Here is a 19,066-nt window from a genome sequence, read left to right as displayed (position 1 = left end):
GGTGATCGTGGATCGACTCACAAAATCCGCACACTTCTTGGCGATTAAGGAAACGGATAAATTCTCCACTCTAGCAGAGATATACCTCAAGGAAGTTGTTTCGAGGCACGGGGTGCCCACCTCTATCATCTCTGATCGAGATGCACGTTTTACTTCAGAGCTGTGGCAAGCAATTCACAAGTCCTTTGGCTCACGTTTAGATATGAGCACAGCATATCACCCACAGACGGACGGGCAGTCCGACCGCACTATTCAGACCCTAGAAGACATGCTTCGTGCATGTGTAATCGACTTCGGCAACAGCTGGGAAAAGCACCTGCCACTTGTGGAATTCTCGTACAATAACAGCTACCACACCAGCATTAAAGCTGCTCCATTTGAGGCATTGTACGGACGTAAATGCCGGTCACCTCTTTGTTGGGCAGAGGTGGGGGATAGTCAAATCACTGGTGCAGAACATGTGGTGGACACTACTGAGCGGATTGCTCAAATACGACAACGCATGGCGGCCGCTCGAGACCGTCAGAAGGCCTACCCCGATAAGGGCAGGAAACCACTTGAGCTCCAGGTTGGGGAGCGGGTATTACTCAAAGTTTCACCCTGGAAGGGTGTGGTTCGTTTTGGAAAACGAGGCAAACTTAACCCACGATACGTTGGACCTTTCGAAATCATTGAGAAAATAGGCAAGGTGGCCTACAGACTAAACTTACCAGCAGAACTCGGTGCAGTTCACAATGTTTTTCACGTGTCGAATCTGAAGAAGTGTCTGTCAGATGAGACCCAGAACTCACTGTCGACGAGCAGTTACGATTCGTCGAGGAACCAGTTGAAATCACGGACCAGGATGTTAAGGTCCTCAAGAGCACTAGAATACCTCTCGTTCGAGTTCGTTGGAACTCACGTCGCGGCCCAGAGTTCACCTGGGAGCGCGAAGATCAGATGAAACAAAAGTATCCCCAACTGTTTGCAAACAGTACGACCACTATTGAGGCTGAAGCTATGGAATTTCGGGACGAAATTCCAGATCAACGGGGGGAGGATGTGACACCCCAGGAAAACCGGGAAAACCATACAACTTAACTAGCTTCCTCAGTGAGTGCTTACCAAATTTCGGGACAAAATTTCTTTCAACTTGGGGATGATGTGACAACTCGAAACTTAGAACCTTTCGTTGTATCTTGATGTAACTTGCTTGAAACACCTTGTGACTAAATAACTTGTTATTCTAGTGATATATGTGAACATCCTACGTGATTACGTGTTACGTTTATGCGTCGTAATTGTATGTATGCGTGTATGTATATGAACCGAGACAACAAGAACCCGACTCGAGACCATGCGGTCTCGAGTGAACAGTAACAGTTGGGCCGGTTGGGCCGTTTAATCACACCGAAACCCATTAGGGTGCACCTCCTTAGCTCACTAGTATATAATCCTTAGTGTGAGCTAACCTTGCCATTTTCTTGGACAAACAACACACTCACTCTCACACACACTCTCCTATTTTCCCTCTCACTAAAACCCTAGAATCACAAACCTTCTTCCCTCATTCTCGGATTCAAACCGGCAACACTTGGACTCTCGGATCGAGCTTGGGATCACCATTCGGAAGTGCACTCATCGATCCTTCATACCCTCACACTTAGAGAACATAACCGGTTAGTGTTTTATGATTGTGTATTGTGATATGTAGTGAAGTTGCATGATGATATGTGGTTGCTTGGTTGTTGTTTAATCCATGATGAAAGGGTAATGTTTCGGTTAAGTGTTTATGCTATAAAGATCACCATACTTGATTTGTAAATGAAAAACCATGGTTTAAATGATTATGTGTTGTTATGTACAATGTTTCGGATGATGATAATGTATAATGGAATGGTTGATTTCATGTTTGCTTAGTAACTTTGTATATGTCTTGCTTGAAAAATGAGTTGGTATCTAGTTTAAACACTATAACCTTGTCCAAAAAATATGCATAAAAGGGTTGTTTGTGCTATGAATATTTGATGAACATGATGAATGTATGAAGAACTTGTTGAATGTGTTATGAATATTTGAATTCTGCCATGTTTGATCCGAATTAGTAAGATTTTAGACAAGAAAACATGTTTAAGTGGATAGTAAACATTAGGGTGCATGGAATTGAAATTCTATTGGATAGTACAACTGTGCAGAATCAGCAACTGCTGGGGAGTCGAGACCCCTGGTTTCGACTCGAGACCATAGCATGACAAGCCGAGACCGCATGATTGCGACCCCCGTTGCGAGTCGAGAACTCCTAGTCTCGACTCGAGACCACACTTGATCAGCATACAAAACAACATGACCCGAGACCTTGGTTGCGAGTCCAATTACGACTCGAGACCTCTAGTCTCGACTAGAGACCACGAACTACACTTACATGGTTTTGGGCCTAACTTAGTGGGCCGAATGCATGGACTTCTGTGTATGATTAATTGTGTATACGTGCACTGTTTCGGACCGGCCTGTTATTACGAGCCCAACTCTTGGGCCTTACACTTAGACTTTGGGTTGTACATAATTGTTAACTGTAAACCATTGATGAACTGCTAAGTTGGACTTGTATGCCATAACCACTACCTGTGTACAATACGTGTAGAACATACGTGCACTGCTTGGTTTGAATCTGATATAAATGGTATCTATGTTAGGACATAGTTGACCACTTGCAACTTGATTGACCTTTCTGTGTTACTGCCGAGCAAACCAAGGTGAGTTCACACCCTCTACAAAGCATGGGATTCCCTTGGTTGGGAATGGGGTTAAGGAACGTGGATTCCTCGTCCTCCTTGGGTAGGACAGCAATGGTTCAGGAATGTAATTCCTCGTCCTCACGGACAAACAACTCGTACTAGACTAAAACTCTATCACGAAGTCCCTCCTTTTATATCGACTTAATCGTCGGGCCAATGGCGAGCGGATCATTAGTTAGATAGCGCTATTTAGGTCTGACAAACCTCACACCGTGCCGCAGAGGACGGGCGTGAACTAATGGATCTGGGGCACGTCAATGATGATAGACATTGACAGTTTCAGGGCACATAAACATGACTACAGTCAGCAGTCGATATGGTAACGAGTCTAGTGTATACATGGGGTAGCCCCCACGGCCGAAATGCCAGATAACTAACACGGGGTAGCCCCCACGGCTGGAATGCCAGAGTAATCGGGAATAAACAAGTCACGTTTTCAACTATGGGGTAACCCCCACGGCAGGATGCCAGATAAAGGAAACTGTTTTCGAAACAACTTAAAACGAACACCCAACCGTGAACTCACTCAACTAGTTGTTGACTCGTTACTACATGCTTTGTAGGACCATAGGTACTCAGCTGGAGCTTGCATGGAGGAGAGTCGTTGTGGGACATGGATTGTTGCGTGCCATGTTAAACTTGAAAACATTTGAACTTATGTTTTAACTTTAAGACTTATGCTTCCGCTTACAACTTAAACTTTGTTTTGTTTGAACACCAATCGTATTGGTTAGATTTTTATAACTATTTATGTGCTTGTTCAATATGATTGGTGGCTGGATCCTGGTCAGTCACGCCTCCAAGCGGTAGTACTCCGCAGGTGGATTTTGGGGGTGTGACATTATCAAATTACCGAATATTGTTTCTAAGGTTACTTACGCGTTTTCACCCTAAAGGATTAGAGATTTATTATGTGATATAGACACTTACCAAAACCTAAAACCCTAGCCCGACTCTATTCCGTGATAAAGACCGTCACCAAGAATCGAACGAAGCAATAAACAATAATCAAACAATCACAAGCACACATACGCACCAAGTTAAATTCCCATAGCGTTTACAATACAAGAAAGATCCACAACCACGACAAAAATCAAATAAAAATCCAAACTTTATTATGCCATAGTCATTAGCCTAGGTAGTTTACGGTTTTTAGCCGGAAATCATAATCAAAAACGTAAATAAAGTCATACTAAGTTCTGAATTCATCAAGTTACACAAATAAACGAACAAAGAACGAAAGATTAGGATAATAAAACCCGTGGTCTTCACTCTCGAACACTTCTAAAGTATACCCGATGATTCCTTGCAATCCTCAAGCTTTCAAACCTTCAACAGCCTCTGATTTCTGCCTCCAGAACTCCAAATTCGTCCCTAAGTTCGTTCCTTCCCGGCTGAGGATGATGATAACCTTATATAACTTTCAAAAACCCTACTAGCCGTTAGCTGTTGATTGGAGCGCACGTTTTAACAGTTAACGCGGCCCGCATGAGATATTCTGGTAAGTCTATGCGGCCCGCTTCACAAGCTCAAAACCGGAAATTCTTAATGATAACTCTCGCGGCCCGCTTGAAAGAATAGGATAAGTTGATGCGGGCCGCTTGTACTTAAACAATTCTAAATTTTCTTTTTAAGTTAATGCGGCCCGCCTGGAAGATCCTTATAAGCTTACGCGGCCCGCTTGGAAGCTCCAGAACTGCATTTTCGCTTCGTTTCAGCTCCTGACTCCTCGATTTCCGTTCCAGCCTTCCGCCTTTCCAGATTTTGACTCGTTTTCGCTCCTTTTGGCTGTAAAGACCTGGAAACACAATTAAATCAAAAGTATGTACAATCTATCTAAAACCGACACTAAAAACAGACAACTAACGACTAAAACCGACGCGAATACCGACGTATTTTACAATACATCAAATATCCCCACACTTACTCTTTTTTCGTCCTCGAAAAAGAATTATGCAAACAGAATCATAGTCAAGATAGTCGTTCGGGCCAAAAGCTTATGTTCATTCATTAAAACCGAGACATGTGTTAGTTGCGATTGCAAGTATTTCCATCCTCTTAAACCCAAACCCGGTTCCGAGCCCTTATTATGCAATTTAGGTTCAAATATGGGTCAATCCACCTAGGGTCTCACACTAAAAATCGCATACCCATCTAATCCCACCTCAAACTTATAGGACAAAAAGAACGATCATAGACCAATTCCCAACCGTTTTATATCAAAACCAAGAGAGTTCACAATCAGAATTTTTTTTTCTCTCGCTCGTGAGTCTAGACGGTGCCTTCCCAAACCAAGAGGCAATCCGGCTGTAGAGTCGCTATCCCCAACCACAGACTACTTAGTTTCGGTACTTTTTATTATTTTTTTCTTTTTATTCCTTTGCACGGTCGATTTCACACACCCTAGCGGTAATTCGGCTGTAGAGTCGCTATCCCCAACCACAGACTACATAGAAGTGGCTACTTTCATTTAGTTTCTAGCTCACTGTTTATTCTATTTTTTTTTCATATGATCACAAACTCTAACGGTTTTAACTTATAACGGTGCCCCTTATGTTATTTTTGGCAGTTTCAACTTCCCCACTTTTCCTAGATGAGAACCCACTAGTAGACCGACATTAAGTATATTAAGATCAAAGGAACTCAAAACCGAACCCAGCCTACCCGCATATCCCAAACTAGACACAAGCTCAATTAAATTATCTCATATTATTATTATTTTCACCCGAACAAAAACTCGACTTTTCTATCATTTTCCGTTTTTATTTTGCAAACTTCTTATTTTCAAAAGACATTTTCAATTTTTTTTTTTTTTTGGATTTTTGAAATTTTTTAATTTTTTTGTATTTTTCGACTTTTTATGACTCAAGACTCACTAACTAACTAAACGACTCACGACTCAAATGTCCCATCCCCACACTTAAATATTGCATTGTCCCTAATGCAAGGATGAAAACATGACTCCTAAAACCTAAAAACAAAATAAATAAATAAATATACAAGTGTACAAGTGGAACGACTTAGCTAAATAAATATGTGAGACTCTCAGTATGCCAGTCGATACCACACATGCCCTCCAATCCAAAACGCGCTCAGCAAACTGTACTAACTCGGACACGCAAACGGAAGCGGCACCAAAATCAACCTAACACTCAAACCATACCAAACCAAAATAATATATATCATCACAAAACCATACAAGTATCAACCAACCCAAAACCCTACCATCCAGTGTATAATATCAGTACAGACCGAGATATGAGGATCAAAAACAGCATAAAATAAAACAAAAGATATATAAGCTCCATAAGCACCGCTGCATATCCTCACGCTCCTCCTGCACCACCCTGCTGTCCCTCTGCAGGCTCCTCCTGCCCACCAGCTGCACTCTCCTGCTGTGACTGCCAAAATGTTGGTGGTTGCAAGTGGAAGTGATCATAAATAACCTGTAAACCCGCACGCATCTCCTGCCTCACCTGATCCACTCTATCATACAAACCCCCCAATGTCAACGGCTCTGGCCGCGGCTGCATAATAGGGCGCTCACGTGCCGGCAACTGATGCCTTTGCAGTGGCGCCCGAATACGCTGTGGAATTGCACCCTGCATCGCCTCTGCGGCGGCTGAACCTGGTGGAGGTGGCACCTGCTGCCCCTCAGTCACGGCCTCCCATGCCGGTGGCGTAGCCACTATCACTATCCTTGCCAACTGTAGACTCTTCAGCTCCATCAATGATGGAGCTGGTCCTGTACGCATCAGATCAGGCGGAAAATCAGCAAACACACCTAAATTGGCCGCTAACATCGTAATGTATGGCCCACCATATAACCTCGCGTTTTTACCTCCCTTCTTCGGCCTTGCTAAAAACCACGCCGAAATACTTGCCAGATTCGCTGGCCTCCTCTCAACCATACACATCAGACAGAACAGGCTATGCTGGTTCACCTTATCCCCCTCGTACCTACCAATCAATGTCGCCGCCAATATCTTGTGTACAAACCTATAAAGCGGATCTCGAATATCAGATGCTACCATATTGCTCGAATATGGTGTGGTAGCAATAGTCGCCCAAAATCTCTGCAAATCCCCTGCTATCACACAAAACTCCGTTTCCTCCTTCACTACATATCTCAACAAACCCCTAAACTCATCCGACTCAACCTCCTGACACGAATAAAATCCAGTTGCCTCAGCGAATTGTGGCAGTGTCATATTGAAAATCCTCTTACCCAGCACAAACGAAACCACATCCGGCTCATCAAAACCCCCTGGATGTCTATAATAAAACGTGGAATGAAACTCCAAAGTGAGCTGGTAATACTGTGGTGTGCCACATTCTAACGCCATCCTAAACTTCGAACCCAACAACTGCTCCAACCTTTCAACCTGTCCCAGCTGTCTCACTAGATCCCAGTCAATCCTTCGAAATTCTAGCAGATTCAGCTTCTTAATTGGATCATACTTCAAATACTCAGCTGACCCAAACGTAAACCGTAATAACGGGCTATCCCCCAACCTATTACTCTGACCATGCGGAGTCCTGTTATCCCTATACGTGATCTCCCTAAGTACTGGAGCAACCGACTGCTCCTGAACTGCCGCCTGGGCTCTCGTACTGCGCCTCTTGCGCTTTACTCCTGAAGATGACCCCTCACCTGACATCCTGGGAGGCTGCTCGGTAGTCGACTTCGGCCACGTGAGAGATGATGTACCTGCAAAATACTTGATAAAACACGAAACGGACACAAATACGACACGACGACAAACGACGCAAAAACACCTAAAACACTAACTAAAGACACGACACGGACAACGACTCAATGTACAAACTCTACACTTGAGTTTTCACTCAAGAACCTACGTGGTGGTGCTAGGCGGGTCCGAAAGAGGACCGGTTTCCTCTTCGGCGGTGTCGATGGGACCCCCTATGTAGTGCTTCAACCTATGCCCATTCACCTTCCACGCATTCGAACTCGCTTCATCAAACAACTCGACGGTACCGTACGGGAAAACCTCCTTCACGACATACGGCCCGGACCATCTCGACTTCAACTTTCCGGCAATCAACTTCAACCTCGAATTAAACAAAAGCACTTGATCGCCCACTTTAAACTCCTTCAACTTCCGCAACCTTCTATCATGCAAAGCTTTCGACTTTTCCTTGATACTCCCAGAACGATCATACGCGGCGTCACGAAGCGCCTCCAACTCATGAATTTGGAAAAATCGTCTCCTAGCGGCCTCGGTCAAATCTAAATTCACCGTTTTGAGCGCCCAAAGAGCCCGATGCTCTAACTCGACCGGTAAATGGCACGCTTTCCCATAAACGATCATAAACGTTGTCGTCCCTAATGGCGTCTTGTAGGCGGTGCGGAAAGCCCATAACGCATCGTCCAACTTGTCGGACCAATCCTTCCGACTCTTACCTACCGTCTTCTCGAAAATCCTCTTCACTCCTCGATTCGCGTTCTCCCATTGACCGCTTGTTTGCTGATGGTACGTGGTAGACAAGCGGTGCGTAACTCCATACCTCTCGAACGCCTTCTCCATCACCGCATTGCAAAAATGCGTATCGCGATCACTAATAATTGCCTTAGGAGTACCGAATCGCGTGAACAACTTCTTCAAGAATCTCACCACCACACATGCGCCGTTTGTGGGCAAAGCTTGAGCTTCCACCCACTTCGAAACATAGTCTATCGCAACGAGGATGTACCGATTCCCACTCAAAGATGGAAATGGCCCCATGAAATCGATGCCCCGAACGTCAAAGACTTCCAACACTTGAATAGGATTCTAGGGCATCTCATCCTTGGATGAGATGTTGCCGGTCCGCTGGCATCGGTCACATTTTCTCACAAACTCGGCCGCATCATATACTACTGTCGGCCAATAGAAACCACAATCAAACACCTTCTGCGCAGTCACATGCGCACCATGGTGTCCTCCACTCAATCCCTCATGGACATGGCGAATAATATCCAAGCCGTCCTCTCTACTCACACATCTCCTCAAAACTCGATCACTGCCTATCTTGAAAAGATAGGGATCGTCCCAAATTTACTTCCGCGCATCATTCATAAGCTTCCTCCTTTGCTGGCGATGCGTACCCTCAATCACGAACCCGTTAGCCAAATAATTGGCTAGATCGCTAAACCACGGTAAATCCACGGCCCCTGCCGTAACAGCATCAATAGACTCGTGAGGGAATCTATCTCCTATCGCCTCCTCACGAATCTCCTCTCTCTTCCGATCCTCTAAGCGGGACAAGTGGTCCGCCGCCACATTCTCTGCCCCTTTCTTATCCTTAATTTCAATGTCGAACTTGGAAAGAAGCAGAATCCATCGTATAAGGCGCGGCTTCGCGTCCTTCTTCTGAAACAAGTAACGCAGAGCAGAATGATCAGTAAACACGACGGTTTTCGAAAGAACGAGATATGATCGGAATTTATCGAACGCGAACACCACTGCTAACAACTCCTTCTCTATGGTGGTGTAATTCTCCTGGGCATCATTCAACGTTTTACTCGCGTAGTAAATCGGGTGAAAATGCTTCTCCCGTCTCTGCCCTAACACCGCACCAACTGCGTAGTCACTCGCATCGCACATCAGCTCGAATGGTAAGCTCCAATCAGGCGACACGAGGATCGGTGCACTCACTAACTTCTCCTTCAGAAACTCGAACGATCGAAGGCACTCCTCGTCAAAGATGAAAGGAACGTCCTTTTCCAGCAATCGCGTCATGGGGCGAGTGATTTTGGAAAAATCCCTAATAAAGCGCCTATAAAATCCCGCATGACCAAGAAAACTACGAACCGACTTGACACTAGTCGGCGGAGGGAGCTGGCTATTCGTATCTATCTTCGCCCTATCAACCTCAATACCAGCTCTCGAAATCTTATGCCCTAGCACAATCCCCTCAGTCACCATGAAGTGACACTTCTCCCAATTCAACATCAGCTTCGTCTCCACACATCTTTTCAACATCTTCTCCAGATTCATCAAACACTGATCGAAAGAACTACCGTATACTGAGAAATCGTCCATAAAAACCTCCATCGAACTCTCGACCATATCCTGGAAGATCGCGATCATACAACGCTGGAATGTAGCAGGAGCGTTACATAACCCAAATGGCATGCGTCGGTACGCATATGTGTCGTATGGACATGTAAAAGTGGTTTTCTCCTGATCCTCTGGTGCAATAGGAATCTGGAAATAACCCGAAAACCCGTCGAGAAAGCAATAGAACTGCTGACCCGCAAGACGCTCAAGCATCTGATCAATGAATGGGAGCGGAAAATGATCCTTACGAGTGGCGTCATTTAACTTTCGATAGTCAATGCACACACGCCAACCCGTAACAGTACGAGACGGAATAAGCTCATTCTTCGAATTTAGAACAACCGTCATCCCCCCTTTCTTCGGGACGACCTGCGTAGGACTCACCCAAGCTGAATCAGGAATAGGATAAATCAAACCAGACTCTAACAGCTTCATCACCTCTTTCTTCACTACCTCCTGCATGTTCGGATTCAAGCGACGTTGCGGCTGCACTACAGGCTTATAAACATCCTCCATCAGAATGCGATGCGTGCAAAAAGTAGGGCTGATGCCTTTGATATCGGATAACCTCCAGGAAATCGCATCACTGTGCTTTCTAAGCACATCAATCAACCTCACTTTCTCCTCCTCTGTCAACTCGAGATGTGATGTGATGGAAGAACCTTAAGTTCTAAAGGCGGTGGAATCTCTACAGGAGTACTCTCATCACTAATCGCATCGAGCTCTAACGGCTCAGGAACACTCAACTCATCACTCTCATCCAACTGCTCCTCCTCTACTTCTTCAACCTCCTCCTCATCATGCTCGTCAACAACTCCCTCGCCTACTAAATCAGCTCCACTGATGTACTCAAGACACGTGTCGACGCAAGATATGAATGAATTGAGAAAGTAAACGGAATGACACGGCCCGATATCATCATCTCAACCTCCAGGATGCTGCATCGCTCTATCGATCTCAAATGTGACAATCTCGTCACCCGCACGAAGAGAAATCTTACCATTAAAGACGTCGATGATCGCCTTTGCGGTTCGAAGGAATGGACGGCCCAGAATAATAGGAACTCTCTCATCGGCCTCCATGTCGAGCACAACGAAATCCACTGGAAACACAAACTTATCAACCTTCACCAACAAATTCTCTACTATCCCACGAGGATACTTGACTGATCGGTCAGCCAAGGACAATGACATGCGTGTGGGTGTAAGCTCTCCTAGACCAAGTCGCTCATACAACGAAAACGGCATCAGATTGATGTTGGCCCCTAAATCGGCTAAGGCGTGAGCAGGGGTAACGGCTCCCCCGAAGAAACATGGAATCGTGAAAGTACCAGGGTCGGTCAATTTCTCTAGTAGCTTATTTAAGACTACCGCGGAACAACCTCCTGTCAACGGGATATTCGAAAGCTCACCGATTCTCTCCTTACGCTTCAAAAGATCTTTGAGAAATTTCGCATACTTAGGCATAGACTGAAGCGCCTCGATGAACGGAAGATTGATTTTCAACTGTGTAAACATCTCGAGGAATTTCCCGTATTCCTGAGCATGTTTCTGCTGCAAGGCACGGGCGGGGTACGGAAGACGAGAATAATCAATCACCGGTGTCGGCCGAACCTTCGTCGGCTGCTTCTCTACTCTCTTCTCCACTGGCGACTCCTCGGCGTGTGCGGTACTTGCTGGGGCTAGCCTCGTGTGCACCTTGCCTAGAGCCTCCATCTCGATCTCCTCATCGACTTCATCCTCTTTCTCCTCCTCAACTCTCTCTCTCTCTCACAATCTCTCCCAAACTCTTCCCACTACGGGTCGTAATCGCCTTCGCTGACTGATTCACGGGATTCGTGAAAGTGTTTCCCGAAAACTGACCCGGCGGGTGCTCCTGCAACTGCTTAGCAAGCCCACCCACTGTTCTCTGAAGATCAAGAATGGCGGCCTGCTGATTCTTGAGCTGAAGTTCATTATTTTTATTAGTCTGCTCCTGATTTTTGACGAATGCCTGAGTCTGCGTCATCATCTGAGCGAACATCTCCTCTAACTTGCTCATACTACCCTCAGAAGCCTTCCCACTACCCTGACTCTCCTGAGTCGCTCCCCCACTCGCACACTGCCCACTCGAACCTGACTCACTAAACTGCCCTGAACTAGTACTCGTGTAAATACCGGGCCCTCTACTCTGATACTGGCCAGATGGAAATCCAGGAGGATTTCCAGACAAACGATAACCACTCGAATTACCACTACCGCGCCAGCTGGAATTAGAATTTTTGAACGGATTTGTGGGACCCCTAGATTGACCGGCTATGTACTCCACCTGCTCAAGGGTAAGGGTAGGACAATCGATAGTATCATGAACTCCTCAGCAAACCTCACACCTATCCACTTTCTTCTTTATCTCGTTCAACTCCTGCCTCATCTCCTGCCTCAAATTCTCGACTACAGCAGCTACCGATGGATCCAAGCTAACTTGGTTTACCCCTCGACCGGCCGAGGTGGTACGCACAGGAATGGAAGTCCTGCTGGTAGTGCTGTAGTCCATATCGGAGTGGGCAAAGCTCTCAAACAAATCATTACACTCAGCCACCGTCTTCTTTCCCATAAGCTGACCTCCTGCTGAAGTATCGAAGCGAGCTCTAATCTCAGGAGTAAGACCATTGTAGAATTTCTCTACTAACGCCCAATCGGATAGACCATCCTGAGAACAACGGGATATCAGGGTCTGAAAACGCTCCCAAGCTAAGTGATACGGCTCGTCCGGCTCCATACGAAATGAGTGAATCTGGTCACGAAGGCGAGACGCCTTGGCTGGCGGAAAATACTTGGCTAAGAATGCATCGCGAAGACCTGCCCAAGTAGTGAAGGTGCCAGCGGGCTGGGAATCGAACCAGACGGTTGCGCGTCCAGCGAGTGAGAACGGAAAAACTTGAAGATATCTAGCATCAAGATTGACATCCTCGATGGAGAAGGTGCTGCAGAGACGAGTGATGCGATTGATATGGGCGGGGGCATCCTCGTCGTCACGACCATGGAACTGGCAAGAATTTGTGATGGCTGTCATAATGTATGATGGAATCTGCCAAGACCGATCATTCGGGATGTCTGGAAGGGTGATGGGGGAATTACCACCGACGAAACCGGTGGTCGCCTGATCATAAACTGTCCTACGGGCCATGTGAGCTACGGGTGGTGGACTAGGTGGACGGGTGGGTGGCGGGGAATTGTGGGGGAAGACTTTGGTGTAAAATCGAACGCGGGGGTGGAATGTGAAGACGAAGTAGAGCTAGAAGCACGTACCTCGGACGTAGAAGACGAGACGGAAGACTTGAGTGTAAACGGAAACAACGGCGGTCCCTGCGAGCGCGTATGGGGCATCCACTGCAAAAACCGAGAACAAACAAGTAAGAGGACTCTACTAAACGACTCGACTAACAATAAAAGACACTAGACTACTAAGACTCCTACGACTCAGACAAAATAACCAACTAGCACGTAATATGTCAAGTAAGTCCAAACAAAGTAATCAACGTAATCGCCAAGAGTCCCCGGCAACGGCGCCAAAAACTTGATGTGCTAAATGTGGGTTAACTAAAACAACTACAATTACCCTAATTCTAGACTCTCTAAGCTTTAAATTTATAAAACTAAGACTCGATCTAAACCCTAAACCACACAACCGGCAAGTGAACCGATCAATGTAGTAAAGCTAAAGCAAGTCCGAGTATCGAACCCATGAGACTCTACTGATTACGCTACGACTCTATCTAGACTAAGACTGACACGACATACTAAATTGTTTATTAATTTGGGGGGGGGGGTTTCTAAAAATCCTAAATAAAATAAAAAAAACAATGCTAGAAGACTAGACACGAACTTGAACGAAGGTTTTGACTAGTGGTGATGAAGACTACCTAGGCTAGACGCAGGCTAAACTCAGGATGGATTCCTATTTGATAGTTTTGTGGTGTGGAACCGGGATCTTTAAATGTTAAACCTATTAAGACACCACTAAGCCCCTCAAACACTCTCAAGGCGATTCTTGTGGCACTACCTAGGATGTTATGCTCACCGGTTTTCTAGATTTTCCTTTCAGTCCTCTAGTTTCTTGAAAGTGCCTATATAAGACGCTCTACCTTGTCGCGCGAACGTCTAAAGCAACTACGGGTTTTAATCTTGGTTTAATAGACAATGGAATGTTAAGGACTTATAACCAAACCGAGACCTATTAATACCCTCGAGCCTCACAGCGACGAGTTTAGCAGCACACTTGATTTTATCAAATTACCGAATATTGTTTCTAAGGTTACTTACGCGTTTTCACCCTAAAGGATTAGAGATTTATTATGTGATATAGACACTCACCAAAACCTAAAACCCTAGCCCGACTCTATTCCGTGATAAAGACGTCACCAAGAATCGAACGAAGCAATAAACAATAATCAAACAATCACAAGCACACATACGCACCAAGTTAAATTCCCATAGCATTTACAATACAAGAAAGATCCACAACCACGACAAAAATCAAATAAAAATCCAAACTTTATTATGCCATAGTCATTAGCCTAGGTAGTTTACGGTTTTTAGCCGGAAATCATAATCAAAAACGTAAATAAAGTCATACTAAGTTCTGAATTCATCAAGTTACACAAATAAACGAACAAAGAACGAAAGATTAGGATAATAAAACCCGTGGTCTTCACTCTCGAACACTTCTAAAGTATACCCGATGATTCCTTGCAATCCTCAAGCTTTCAAACCTTCAACAGCCTCTGATTTCTGCCTCCAGAACTCCAAATTCGTCCCCAAGTTCGTTCCTTCCCGGCTGAGGATGATGATAACCTTATATAACTTTCAAAAACCCTACTAGCCGTTAGCTGTTGATTGGAGCGCACGTTTTAACAGTTAACGCGGCCCGCATGAGATATTCTGGTAAGTCTACGCGGCCCGCTTCACAAGCTCAAAACCGGAAATTCTTAATGATAACTCTCGCGGCCCGCTTGAAAGTATAGGATAAGTTGATGCGGGCCGCTAGTACTTAAACAATTCTAAATTTTCTTTTTAAGTTAATGCGGCCCGCCTGGAAGATCCTTATAAGCTTACGCGGCCCGCCTGGAAGCTCCAGAACTGCATTTTCACTTCGTTTCAGCTCCTGACTCCTCGATTTCCGTTCCAGCCTTCCGCCTTTCCAGATTTTGACTCGTTTTCGCTCCTTTTGGCTGTAAAGACCTGGAAACACAATTAAATCAAAAGTATGTACAATCTATCTAAAACCGACACTAAAAACGGACAACTAACGACTAAAACCGACGCGAATATCGATGTATTTTACAATACATCAGTAGGCATCGACTTTCTTCGCGAAAACCATGCCGAAGTTGTGTGCTTCGATAAGATGATTCGATTCTCGCTCGCGAATGGTGATTTGTTATGTGTGTACGGTGAAACTGCTTCGAAAGGTCTCAAGCTCATGTCGTGTGTCCAAGCTAGCAAGTATCTCCGCAAGGAATACAGAGCTTTCTTGGCCAATATTGTAGTAGCGGAGAAGGAAAAGAAAAGGAAGGCCAAAGTTGAAGACGTTCCCGTGGTCCGTGAATTTCCTCAGGTGTTCCCTGATGATCTTCCTGGACTACCGCCAAGTCAGGATATCAACTTCCGTATCGACCTCATTCCTGGTGCTAACCCCGTAGCCAAAGCCCCTTATCGACTCGCGCCATCCGAAATGCGGGAACTCTCAAACCAACTCCAGGAGTTACTTGAAAAAGGTTTTATTCGCCCGAGCACCTCTCCTTAGGGCGCACCAGTCCTTTTCGTCAAAAAGAAAGATAGGTCGTTCAGGATGTGTATCGACTACCGGGAATTGAATAAGTTAACCATCAAGAACCATTACCTCCTACCTCGCATCTACGATTTATTTGATCAACTACAAGGTGCTAAGTGCTTCTCGAATATCGATCTACGCTCAGGCTATCATCAATTGCGTATTCAGGAAGAAGATATACCTAAAACCGCTTTTCGCACTCGTTATGGCCACTATGAGTTCGTTGTTATGCCTTCTGGTTTAACCAACGCACCCGCGGTTTTCATGGATCTGATGAATCGCGTGTGTAAGCCTTATCTCGGCCGTTTTGTCATCGTATTCATCGACGATGTCTTGATCTATTCCAAGTCGAAAGCCGAACACGCGCAACATCTACGTTTGGTTCTCGAGTTACTCCAAGGGAATCGACTCTATGCCAAGTTCTCTAAGTGTGAATTCTGGCTGGAGGAGATTCAGTTTCTGGGTCACATCGTGAATAGTCAGGGTATCCATGTCGATCCTGCGAAGATTGAAGCAGTTAAGAGCTGGATTACGCCAAAGAACCCGTCTGAAGTCCGTTCTTTTCTCGGATTAGCGGGCTATTATCGAAGATTTATCGAAGGATTCTCAAAGATCTTTGTGCCGCTTACCGCTCTTACGCATAAAGACAAGCCTTTTGTTTGGGGAACTGAACAAGAGTCTGCTTTCCTAACCCTCAAGCACAAGCTTTGCAATGCTCCTGTTCTCACATTGCCCGATGGGAACAATGGTTTCATTGTCTATTGTGATGCTTCCAACCTTGGGCTTGGTTATGTTCTCATGCAACGGGACAAGGTTATAGCTTACGCTTCTCGACAGCTCAAAATCCATGAGAAGAATTATACAACCCATGATCTCGAGCTAGGCGCGGTTGTCTTTGCATTAAAGATTTGGCGACACTACCTGTATGGTACCAAGTGTATGATCTTCACTGATCACATGAGTTTACAACACATCTTTGAACAAAAAGAACTTAACATGCGTCAACGCCGATGGGTAGAACTCCTCAGCGATTACGAATGTGAGATTCGTTATCACACAGGCAAGGCAAATGTCGTTGCCGACGCGCTCAGCAGACGGAGTTATTTGCTCAGCATTCTTAACACCCAAGCCCAACACGATCTCGAAACCCTCATCCGCGAAGCCCAACATGCTTGCTTTAATGAATGTACCTTGAAGAAGGAGAGAATCTATCACGATGGAGCTCAGCTTGTAAGCAAATCGAATGGGGTCTTCTATTTTCTGGACCGAATTTGGATCCCTAAGCGGACCGAATTGCGAAAGATTCTAATGGACGAAGCCCACAAATCTCGGTATTCTATTCATCCCGGTGCCGATAAAATGTACCAGGATCTTCGCTACAAGTACTGGTGGCTGGGTATGAAGAGGGATATCGCTCTCTATGTCGGAAGATGCCTGACTTGTGCAAGGGTCAAGGCTGAACATCAAAGACCCTCTGGCTTACTTGAACAACCGCCAATTCCTATATGGAAGCGGGAGAGTATAGCTATGGATTTCATAACAAAGCTTCCACCCACGTCATCAGGTCACGACAGCATTTGGGTTGTCGTTGATCGTTTGACCAAATCAGCCCACTTTTTGCCAATACGGGAAGACTAAAAGGTAGAACGATTAGCCCGAATCTACACCGACGAGATCATTTGTAATCATGGTACGCCTCGTGACATCATCTCTGATCGTGACGCTCGGTTTACATCGCGATTGTGGGAAACGTGTCAAGCAGCTCTCGGTACGTCACTTAACTTAAGTACCGCATTCCATCCTCAAATCGACGGACAGACTGAAAGAACGATCCGCACTCTTTAAGACATGCTTCGCACGTGTGTCATGGACTTCGGTGGTAATTTGAATAAATACCTGTCGTTAGTCGAATTCTCGTACAATAACAGTTATCATACCAGCATCTAGATGGCACCATTCGAGGCCCTATATGGAAGAAGATGTCGATCGCCTATTGTGTGGCACGAGATCGGTCACTCGCAATTAACCGGTCCTGAGCTATTACAAGAAACGACTGACAAAGTCCTCCAAATCCGAGACAACTTGCTGAAAGCTCTGGATAGACAGAAAAGTTATGCCGATAAACAAAGCAAGCCCCTTGAATTTGACGTTGGCGACTACGTACTCCTAAAGGTATCACCTTGGAAGGGTGTGGTCAGATTCGGCAAGAAAGGGAAACTAGCGCCTCGATACGTTGGACCTTTTAAGATTCTGGAAAGGATCGGAAAAGTCGCCTACCGACTCGAACTGTCGGAGGAACTTAGTAACGTCCACCCGACTCTCCATGTTTAAAACCTCCAAAAATGCCTGGCTGAGCATGATCTAATTGTACCTCTCGACGACCTTCAAATAAACGAAACGCTACACTTCGTGGAGAAGCTTGTCGAAATCATGGATCGCCAAACCAAGCAACTCAGACGCTCGTGCATTCCTATTGTGAAAGTTCGATGGGAAGGCAAACGAGGCGCAGAGTTCACTTGGGAACTCGAAAGCGACATGAAGGAAAAGTACCCGCAGTTGTTCAAATGAAAGTCTAGAGAGAGAAAGTTCTCAACGTGATTCACGATGTTGTGCAGCTGTCAGCCTAATTTCGGGACGAAATTCCCTAAACAAGGGGAGGCTGTAACACCCCGTGTTACCGAATGTCAAAGTCAAAGTCAAAGTCAAGACTGACACCTTTGACCATAGTTAGTCTATTTTGTGTTTACGATTACATTAGTTGTATTGTGTGGAGTATATGCTAAAATCGAATTAATCGAAGTTTATTTATCGACGCGAACCGCTTTACGACTGTGAATAATAGGAAGTAACAATGCGATAAAGTCAATTAATCAATAATCAAACTAATCTAATCATCATCGAACTCGAGACTCGAATTACGCGAACTCTGGTATTAATATACGTGTGTGTGTGCCTTATGTGTTACTTGTGCGTGTCTACTTTACGTTGTGTGTGATAATCAATCGAAACTCGACTCAAAAATCGAAGCTCAATCGAACTCAATCGAAATCGAATCTTAATAATTGGTGGAGAAGAGATAGCGCGAGATATAGATGATTGTATGTTAGATATAGTGGTTGGGATTAAAAGTAATTTGAATAGGGAACTCTATCGTATTTTCATCAATCGCAATCGAAATCGAAATATCAAAAATCGTCGCATCGAACACTCGAATTAGGCAGCTGAACGATCAGGCTCTCAGCCAATCGAACAGCCCAGCCGATCGGACTGCTGTCCGATCGGACAGGCTGTCCGATCGGGATGCCTGGCCGATCGGCCAGCCCTTTCCTCTTTTGGAAGCCTATAAATACTCCTGTCATTGTCATCTTTACCAATTTTGGAAAGCTCTGACCGACTAGCTCGTGCTCTTCTCCTTTT

General features: G+C 45.3%; 2 protein-coding genes across 2 annotated transcripts; both read right to left on the bottom strand.

Moving 5' to 3' along the window:
* Positions 1–7,630: 7,630 nt before the first annotated feature.
* Positions 7,631–8,521, bottom strand: LOC110888127. Its single transcript, XM_022135666.1, has one exon. The coding sequence runs from the start codon at positions 8,519–8,521 to the stop codon at positions 7,631–7,633; it is 891 nt and encodes a 296-aa protein (XP_021991358.1).
* Positions 8,522–10,470: 1,949 nt separating this feature from the next.
* LOC110888128 lies at positions 10,471–11,553 on the bottom strand. The gene is made up of 2 exons (XM_022135668.1): positions 10,767–11,553; positions 10,471–10,661 (listed from the first exon to the last, which is right to left on the bottom strand). The coding sequence occupies exons 1-2, from the start codon at positions 11,551–11,553 to the stop codon at positions 10,471–10,473; spliced, it is 978 nt and encodes a 325-aa protein (XP_021991360.1).
* Between the last annotated feature and the right edge of the window lie 7,513 nt (positions 11,554–19,066).

The sequence above is a fragment of the Helianthus annuus genome, chromosome 11, assembly GCF_002127325.2.
Source record: "Helianthus annuus cultivar XRQ/B chromosome 11, HanXRQr2.0-SUNRISE, whole genome shotgun sequence".
Lineage (NCBI taxonomy): Eukaryota > Viridiplantae > Streptophyta > Magnoliopsida > Asterales > Asteraceae > Helianthus > Helianthus annuus.
The sequence above is the reverse complement of the archived record's forward strand: the minus strand, read 5'-3'. Positions and strand labels throughout refer to the sequence as shown.

Bases quoted from the DNA above. Each gene is read 5' to 3' on its own strand.
- LOC110888127 (XM_022135666.1), bottom strand. From the start codon at position 8,521: ATGGGGCCATTTCCATCTTTGAGTGGGAATCGGTACATCCTCGTTGCG.
- LOC110888128 (XM_022135668.1), bottom strand. From the start codon at position 11,553: ATGGAGGCTCTAGGCAAGGTGCACACGAGGCTAGCCCCAGCAAGTACC. The intron at 10,662-10,766 runs GTTGAGATGATG...CTGATTTAGTAG, and splicing joins AGCGATGCAGCATCCTGGAG to GCGAGGGAGTTGTTGACGAG.